At 29.1% G+C, this 10304-nt stretch overlaps 1 protein-coding gene across 1 annotated transcript in view; it reads right to left on the bottom strand.

Annotated features, from left to right (window-relative positions):
- Positions 1 to 10304, bottom strand: part of LOC106687689 (SET domain containing 2) — a gene marked incomplete in the record, with an annotated part of 53998 nt that overhangs the window by 27207 nt on the left and 16487 nt on the right. The window contains 3 exon segments of the mRNA XM_067044648.1: positions 5860 to 6037; positions 8847 to 8944; positions 9679 to 9880. Of these exon segments, the coding sequence (XP_066900749.1) occupies positions 5860 to 6037; positions 8847 to 8944; positions 9679 to 9880 (478 nt within the window).

The raw sequence follows: 10304 nt of genomic DNA, 5'->3' as shown, positions 1-10304 counted from the left end.
GATATATATATAAATTGCCAGCCAGGAAAAATATAAAGTTTTCTTATTTTGCCTCACTGAAAGAGCTAAGCAGTACAGAGCAGTTTCTGTTCTCTTGCAAGAAATTTCCTTCATTCTTTTAACTCCCCAAATCAGCTGTACTACAATTTATGGAAATTGAAGCCAGGAATTAAAGTTAAGACTAATGAGGACTTCCCTGACTCACTAATTTTTCTCTGAATTCCCGATTTTATCCCTAACCATAAAAAATTCCCAACATATTCCAGGATTTTATCCCTAACCATACAAAATTCCCAATATATTCCAGAATTTCTCAACTGGCAAACACCCTGCACAAATAATGAAGGTAAAAACTTAAGAAAAAAAAAAAAAAGAAGAAGAAGACTAAATTATAATTTAAGATCAAAATATTTTATTGATCTTTTCAAATGTATCAATAACTACCAGAGCCAGCAATGCTTTGCTATTGATATTACTGAGGATATATATGCATTAATTGAACACTATTAAAAGTTAGGTATAAATTAATATATAGATGCAGTGATAAGACAGTAACTATAGTAAATGTCATGTATATAACATATAAAATATAAATAGTTTTTAAATAATAACCCTTAATGTCCTTTAATATTGTTACTATATTGAAACAATTCAGACGCTCTGACCAATAAAAGTGTGGTAAAAGATTTTTTAATAGTGAAACAAAGTAGATATTCATTTTTAGCACACCAAGAAACCCTCAAATACGAATTTTCTAAAAATTTAAAAAATAAATTTTTTTAGCTCAAAATTTCCGCCCTTAATCAGACTTTGATTTCTTTTGAAAAAAAAAAAAAAATAGAAATAGTTCCAACACTGCTCAACCAATCTACATCAAACTTGGTAGTGGCTTAGGTCTCTATAAACTGCACTATAGGGAACAAACTTGATCTAATTATACAGATTAGAACCGGAGATATAAAATAAAACATTTGAAAATGTTGTCATTATTTCACCCTTAGGGGCATTTAATCTAAATTTTGTTAATGTATGTTAAAAGAGGTGACATTCAGCTTTCCAACTGTTCTATTAACGTATGAATCAGATAAAATACAGAGGAGTTATGAACCATTATATGAACAATAGTCACCGGAAGAAAAAAAATATCCTCTAAATTATATCAAGGTGAAAAATTTCTAATTTTTAATTTCTTTAAAAATGGTATTTGAGGGTTTCAGACGATGCCAAAAACGAATAAGATTTACTTTTTCCTAAAAAAGATTTTGTTGAGCTACTTCACCATAAGCCACATTATGTTTTTTTTTTAATTTTTAGTATAAAAAAAATCATATCATAAAATCAATAATATTTTTTTTTTCGTATTCTTCAGAAAGAGACAAATCAATTGGCATATAATAAACCATGAAAAAATGTATACATTTTGAGCTACATGCCAAAAATATTCAATTATGTTAATAACTCTGTTTTTATAAAAAAAAAAAAAAAAATTGGACCAGCCTATAACCTTCTCGGGAAAATCTTGAACATATAGCAAAATGCCCCATTACAATCGAATGAACGGTATGGCAATGCATAAAGTACCAACACACAAATATTCATTTTTACATGTTAGATAACATAGATTTAATTTTTTTTCTATGTTGTATTTGACTATGAGAAGACATTTTAGCTCAGACTTCAGAAAAAGAAATGATGACACAACTCTTATGAAAAAAATTTATGGATTGTGAAGTTGTTTTATTTTTAGTTTAGAGTTAACCGAAAACCATCCAATAATGATTTAATGTTATTAAGAGCTGAAATAAATTAATGAAATAATAACTAGATGTAATGTAGAACAGAAATATAAAAAAATGAATGGCTACTAAGACTTACTTTAATAATTAATAATTCTAACCAATAAAGTCAATTAATCTATTTGATAAGTGTACAATTAGCCATTTTTATTTTATTAAAACAATATCATTTCTTCTAAACCAAAATATGTTTCAACATATATGATAATCGTGTACTACTAATGAAGTAATTATTTCATCAGATTAATGAAAAAATGTAGTTTAATTAATTTTATTAGTTGTCTTCTTTTTTATATTTTAATTTATCACTTTACTTATCTTTTTTAATGATTGTATCAAGGAATATAAAATGAAAAAAAATTTATCAATAAATATAAATTTATGGTTCATGTGCTAATGACCTGATATTTTGTTTTGTTTCGTAAACATAAAAAAAACTAACCAACCAGCACCTTCACTAACTTTTTTTTTGGGAGGTAGGGAGGATTAATTCCAGGTATACATACGGATATATTTAAGATTTAAATGATGTTCCTATATCAAAAATATAATCAAAGTTCTCATATCTCTTGTGACAATATCCAACAATTTTTAATCACAAAAAATTAATATTTTTGACCTTACATGTTTTAGATTACTTATTTATGTATCTTTTTATATGCACTGGTGTATACATGACTATCATGTAAACTTGTAGTGACAAATGAGCTGTTCAGTGCACACATCGATTAACTCCATAAAACAAAAAGTTGAGAAACGCAATGAAGTACTGTATATTGTTTTCTAAAATTCCTGTTATAATATAAATTCAAATATATAATGTAGAATGCATAAATACAGATATAGCTTTCATCTAAAGGTGTATAAAATTAATAAGAAAGATTGAAAAAAATAATCATCAGTAATGTTACAGTTTTTGTGTGACTGGTGGAGTTAATCGCTTTAGCAACTGAGAACGTAATAAAGTTAAATTCAGTCTTTACATTTTTTATTACAACTTTTCCATAAAAATGAATGTTGACAGTTTTCGGTTATAATATATTATTTGTGATTAATTCATTAGCAATATTATAAATAATGTCTTCTTCATCAGCTGTATGCGAGGATTCATCATTTCGATTTGTTGTCAAGTTTTTATAGTAATCATGTTTAACAGAAGGAATGAATTTTAGCAGATCCATCATGTCTCTCCATTTTTCCCTAGTCACAGTTCTACCTTTAGGATATAATAATGGCTTATCTATATTTTTCAAACTTTGCGGTCTACCTGCTACAAATTTTCTTATATTAATAGCTTTAAATTCTGTATCTTCATTAGAGTCACATTTGAATTGTATGAAATGGGGTTTGGACCTTTCTAACATTATCCAGCGTATTTTAAGTCAATTTACTGGAAACCCTGTGACGGTTATTTTTCTGTAAATGATTGATTGTTCTAAAGGTTTTATTGAAAAAAAAATCTTGGTGGGTCATTTGGATTAGATGAAATGGTGCTTTCTTTTTACATGTTTTGATTATATTGTACCAATCATCTGGTGAAAAAATGTTTTTATTTTGCATGTGACTCAATAATGGCAAAATGTGAGCCATTGGGCAAATAGCTGTGTCCACTTACCAAAAATTTCATTTCAATTGACTAAGTTCTTATTTTTGTACTTTGAACAAGTTTCAATAAACTTAAGACAGTTTTAATATTTCTGTTTTGCCTGGTACACGAATCCGAATATGTTATTATTTTCTCAAAGTTGGTAGTGTAAGTCTTTATGTACTTAATTAGACAAGATGAAATTTCTTGAGACCCACGAGATGCTTCAGTTTCTGGCCAAACAAAAATGTGGCTCATATTTTTACTGAATTCATGACATCCGAAATTATAAACATATAAATTTCGCTTATAATAAGCTATGGATGTGGTCCAGAAAATGTGAACATTTTTTCTGAAAATGCCATTCTATTGGTAGCCATTTGACTGCGAGCCCGTTCAGCCTCTTCTAAGTGAGTTTCCATTTCAATTTCTGCCGTCTTAATTCCATCACCGTCTGAAGATTGAATTTTTATTTGGAAAGCATCACAAGTTTGACACGTATCCTTAGATGGTTGTTTAAAAAGAAAATTAAAATTTTGTAGAGAACAAATCATAGTAATATTTTTCTTTCACTGGTACTACATTTTCCTTTTCACATTCTGTGATGTATAGTTCATATATCTTCTTAATATTTAAGTCAGGATTTAAATATTGTTGTCTTGGACTATAAGCTCTGGTGTAGTGACTACTGTAGGCTGGAAATAACTTTATATGTTCTATAACATTTGTGTCATCTTGTTTATTGCTTGCAACACGGCCTTTGTGCTGTAACCAACATCAATGCGATCAACCAAACATGTAACTTGTTCTTTAGAACAACATTTATATATCCGCTCGTCATTCATCTGATAAGTGTCTCTAAAATATTTTTTGCAAACGGGAATATCACGTCTGTCTATTTGAAAGTAATATGTAAAAGAATGTGATGTTCGTTCTTTAGTTTCATTCGTGGGGCACCTCTTTTATATTTTGTTAACAACCTCTTAAGAAAATACTTTGGTCAAGTTATGTAAACTATAAAATGCCTTCATGGCAGCCTCTCTCTCATCCAAAACAATTTTTTGGTTGCACTTTTGACGGCATCTGCATTTTATATCGACAAATGTTTTGGAGCTATTATTTTTCCTCTCCTATTCCTGTATGCCAAACCTTTTGTTCTGTTATGCTTTTGTAAATTTCGTGTTCATTTATCAGGATTATGACTTCTTTTCCTTCCAATCAATATGTTTGTTATGAAATTTGTACTGTTGCAATCAGATGAATCCGAGGAAAATGATAAACGTCTTCTTGAACCAGACTTTCTGTTGATAAATCATATTGAAGAACCATCACTGTTCCTCATCCACATTGTTATTAGTCTCACTCATCTTGATTATAACGGTATATACTTATTTCTTTAAAAACAATCTGAGAGTAATGTTGAAAAGACCAAGAAAATATGTAGTCCTTGTAATATTGGTGAAGTATACAGTAACATCCAGCTTGCAAGATCACTGCTATACTAACTACCGTTTGCATTGCTCTTCTTTTTATCTGTTTGCCGATGCGATTTTGTTAACAATATCGTTGAGAGGGGGAAAGCAGCTTTGGCTGTTTTAATAAAAAGAGCATTGATACATGGCCAGAACAAGTAATCCAATAATTAATAATATAATTGCATTGTTGAAACAATTTACATTAGAGTATGGAGTTAATCACAATGGCTTCTGAAATAAATTACTTATTATTCAATGGCCAAAAAAAATTTTCCGTTTAATGGTATTAATCTGTATTATTAAGGAAAGCTATTATAAATATAAAACGTAATGACTATACCAAGTGCTTTGACACTTAAATTTAAGATTTTTCAAAAAGTGGAGTTAATCGATGTGTGTACTGAACGGCTCAAATAATGATTTTGATTCATGATAGCAAATTGGTGCTCAAGTATCTTAGCTTGAGTAAATTTCCTTGACTTTTCTAGTTATTCCAGTTCCAGTTAATACTCTGTTTGTAAAGAAAGCTTATTACAACTTCAGCTCAAGTTTAAGCAGAAAGTATTAAAAGAATTTAGCATTTAAAAGCCTACCCACAGATATATTCTAATAAATTAGAAAATAAACCAAGATATCAGATTTTGTTCCTTAAAATATTATCTAATAATGATGTAATCATTAATGGTTAGAAATTGATTAATATAAGTAGTAAACCATAATAAAATAATGTAATGTTTATCTTCTTTTTCTTAGAATAATTAAATAAATATTAGACATATCAATATGTCAGCATAAGGAGATCATATTTAACTTTATCAAAAAAATATCAGCAAAATAATACATTTAAGATGTTCCTAAAAATTCATAAATTAGTCATATTATAAAATAATTCTTAAATGAATAAATATCTCTTTATTATGAAACTAAAATAACATAACTATAATCAAAACCATAGATGTTGCACTAATTGAAAGAAACCAAAATTAACAGTTCTTATTCTTACATCCATATCATTTAGGAACTCTCGCAATTCCCTTCTCTTTTCTTCCTTTCTTTTTTTCTCTTTTCTTTCTTTCCTACTACTCCAATCTTTTTTTTCACGATCTTTCTCTTTATCAGGATCTTCACCAATCCAACCTCGACAATTTCTTGAATCACAATAGCATTTCTGTGCTTCTTTTCTGAAAAGGGAAAATTTAATTTTAATATAATACTTTACAAAAAATCATAGACATTATATGTATATGAAATACTTTTTCCAACTGATCGTGAATGAAGAAGTTAAATACAAATTTTATAATCAATTTAAGTGAGTTTATGATAAATTACTACAAAACTACATGGAAATAATGTTAAGAGACACGTAAGTGGGAAGGGAAGAAGTATATTATCCAACAATCAGTAAAGAAAGTTTCAGAAATACAATAATGATAGTCAACTTATATGACTCGGTCTCACAGATGCTAACAAGATACAGACGAAAAATGCTGAGCTTCGAAAAGAACATGAACCCCAGATGCTTCAGTTGCAAAGTCTCTGGAACAGCAGAACATGCAGTGGTGGATTGCACTGTCAAGGAAGGACACCATGCCAGGTTGCTGAGAAAGACCAGGATCTTCATCCTCGTTCAATTGGACATCTGATGAAAGAAGTGAACTAGCTTTTTTTCATAGAGTTCATCTACAAGTGGAAGGAAGTTTTGGGTCCGACACACTCAATGATGGGAAGAGCTAAACCACCTGGCATTGGTGAGCCACCGGGATAAGATGAAGCAGAAGAAACCGACTCAAGACTGAAACAAGAAAAGCTGCCAAGCTGGAGGAGGTACCAATAAAGATGTGGACCAGGAGGACTGGACCTACTTTTTTTTTTTTTTTTTTTTGAGAAAAGGGAAAGTAAAAAGAACAAATCATGGTTTGATAAGCATCGTTTAAACAAATCTGAAAGAAATAAAAGCTTCTAAACTAGAAATAAACTCTCAATAATCCCAACGAAAATAATGTTTAAAAAAAGTCACCTCTTATGTGTTTATTACTTTAAATACATCAAAGTCAAATATCGACATTTCGGCTTCCCGGAGCCATTATCATGATTCTGAAAAGAGATGACTCATAAGATATGGTTAAAACTTTTTAATGAGTATTCCATGAACGATGGAAGCAGTTATTACAACAAGAGAAGGAGATACTTCTTATTAAATATCAATATAAGCTCATACATTTTATCTATGTTAAAAAAAAAATCATCTTCCTTTTGTTTTGTTTTTTTTATTTTTCTAAAGAAACTTACACTAAACTGGCATAGGTGTAGGCCTGAAGTCCCAAATTCTAAATGTCTCACACGCTTCCGATTATCCTCATATCAAATTATTTTTCACCAAAATTTCTTATCATGAAATCCCTATCCTATATGCTGTGAGATATCTATTGTGGTTCTTTTTTTACGAATACTTTGAATCAATCCTCAACAATTCTTAAAATATGATAATTTTAGGTGAGCTTAATATTGATCTTTCTAACTCTCATGACAGACCCTACCTGGAAATGTTTTCTTCCACTCCTCCCAATTTATTTTTCTTTTTTGCAACCACCATAGGTACATGCTGGTCAAATACATTGCTGGAACTGGTCGACATCAATTCTGTAAGGAAGAACCTTTTTCCCTGCCTATTCCACTCATGTACTCCTGACTTAATCCAAAAATCATACTATATACAAATACTAAAGATCCTCTTAATAAATAACTTTTACTTTTCGTAGCCAAGGCATCCTCACCTCTACAAGCAATTAACCTGGTCTCAAAACCCTGAAATGGAGTGAAATTTATTCCTGCTCCTCCACTGACTCAATAGTAAACACCCTTTTATTTAATCTCCTAAGCATCCTTCATTTCTATGCCTATCTCAAAATCTCCACTTTCTATGAATCTTAGATTTATCAAGATATAAGGGATCTTCAAATACGGCTTGTTACAACCCAGAGGCACTTAAGGCATAATAGGCTAGCAGACGACTATGAATCATTTAAGTTGCTCCTGAACTTGATATTAACTGTACTAATGCTTCTAAACTTCACCAAAGCTTTTGATTTTTCCTAGATCATTCCATCCTTTTTACTAAATTAAAATCACTATCCTTTCCCAACAGCACTATTCAGTGGATTTAATCTTTCCTAACTGTTTGGACTCAAGCAGTCACTATTCCCAATCAACCTCTATCTTCCTAAATCTTTAGGAAGAATCCAGGAATAGAGCATTCTCTCCTCCTTTTCAACTTCTATATAACTGATGTTCCTAATTCATCCACTACTGTTGCCACCAGCTGGACAAATTTGAATAAATTAAGGCTGAACACAATGATTACTCAGGCCATTGTCACAGGTTTTGATTCCCTTCCTTAGATCCAACACCACCTTCTCAGTTGGTGACATCGTTAATCAATGGGCCTTTAAATCAGTGATAATTTAATAATATGAGAGGCCATCTTGAATTATGGTTCGGTTTATAAATCAAATCTTTTGATATATCATTATTAGTTCCTGTAATTAATTTGAGCTTTTTTTAAGTAAACAATACAACTCTGGTTTGAAATGGACTAGATTTAAACGAATAACATTAACTTAATTATATTTTAAATGTTTACAAGTGAGAGCCTCATTAAAAAGTGAATAAATCAATTGAAGACTTCTAGATTGAAGATGTCTATTTTGGTGTAATAAATAAGAAAACATTACAAAAAATATACTTTTATCTCAAGTTTTGTGAGCTTTGTTTATATAATTTATTGTTAAATTTATTCATACAAAATTCTTTTAAACTTTGGAAAGTTTTTAGAACTTAAATATTTTGAAAATAATATATGTTTGTTTGAAATTTAATTTTATCAATTTATGTAATAAGATTGATAGTAGTGTGTTTAATTTATACATAATATTTTTTAAAATAAAATTTCATTACTAATATTAATAATTGAAAGAAAAAAAAATAAAATACCCATATCTCTGAAGCTGATAGTCAAATGTTATTTCTTCTCCCTTGGCAATTGGCCTTTTGCTGAAAAAACCAATTCTTAATTCACCATTAACAGTCCACTGAAAAAAAAACAACAAAAAAACAAATGAATAAAATAATCTTTACAAAATATTGATATGACTTTAAATAATTAACACTTATTACTAATACTGAGAAAATACTCATACCAATTATGGTGTACATTGCAACTGAGAAGTTTAAGAAGGACTAGATTGCTTTTTTCACTTAATAAGATCCAATAAAGGGAAAAACGTGCATTTAAAAATCAGAAAGGGAGAGAAATATAAAAACTTATTCATATTCGAATGAACAAAATGTAAAAATTACAAAAAAAAAAAATGACTAGTTTACTAAAAAAAATATGAATAGTATTCCAGATGAGTGCCAAAATTTATATATATCGTAAAGTTGTGGGGAAAAAATAAGAAAAATAGCAAACAATCAGTTGTAATCCTACAACTTAAGTTCTAAAAGTTTGTTTGTCTTTTTTTTTTTTGTAAAAAATTTAGTTAAATAAACAAATTTTACACAGCAACTAATAAAATTTTGTTTACATGCAAATAATCTATGTAACAAACAATAAGAAATGTTCTGATAACATTATGAATAAAGAAGTAATAAAAAAAATGTACAAATTCCCAGAAAATAAAACGAGTAAAGTTTTAAGCAAAATAATAAAAGATTACTGAACAAAATGTACATTCTTTGCGAAAAAAAAAAAGTTTTATTTCAGACAATAAATCATAATACTTTCTTGTAAGCCCAATAACTGAACTATGAATGTATACTATACCTTTTGAGTTTCTGCATTAGGATCACAGGAATGGTTGATGAATCTTGAGATATTTCCTTTCACAGTTGCATCAATAATCGTATCAGATTTTAATGCCATAAAATAATAATGTGCATTTTTCTCTTTGGCATATTCTTTGGCTCTTCTTCTAAACTCTTTATGATCCAAAACTTCACCAACATATTCCATAAGGAATGTTCCCCTTAATAAAAATAAATAAAAATAGATAAAAAATAGTAATAATTATAAAACTTATTTGTAATTTGAATCTTCCATTGCTGTAATGACTGGATTCAGAGATAAAAATATGTAACAACATTTTGGTTGATCCAGTTGATATACCGACTAAGTTTAAAAATCACTTTGATAGTATTATAGTAAATAAAATAAGGGTTAATACTCTCTTACTAAATACCAGAGTGCTGAACAATATATAGAAACCAGTGGAGAGGGAGTAAAAATCAACATCAGAAAATTTATATCGGACTAATCAAGGAGTAAGGGGAAATCAGAATTTCCTTCTGTAAAAAAGGATATAGAGAAATAAAATTTCCCAAAAAATGGAAAAGAATCTACACTTATTCTAATTCACAATAAGGACTAGAGGACAAATTGAATTATATATA

The sequence above is a fragment of the Halyomorpha halys genome, unplaced genomic scaffold (assembly GCF_000696795.3).
Source record: "Halyomorpha halys isolate HHAL.00 unplaced genomic scaffold, Hhal_1.1 Scaffold999.1, whole genome shotgun sequence".
In the NCBI taxonomy this organism is placed as follows: Eukaryota; Metazoa; Arthropoda; class Insecta; order Hemiptera; family Pentatomidae; genus Halyomorpha; species Halyomorpha halys.
Note: the sequence above shows the minus strand (reverse complement) of the source record. Positions and strands in the feature narration are given on the sequence as shown.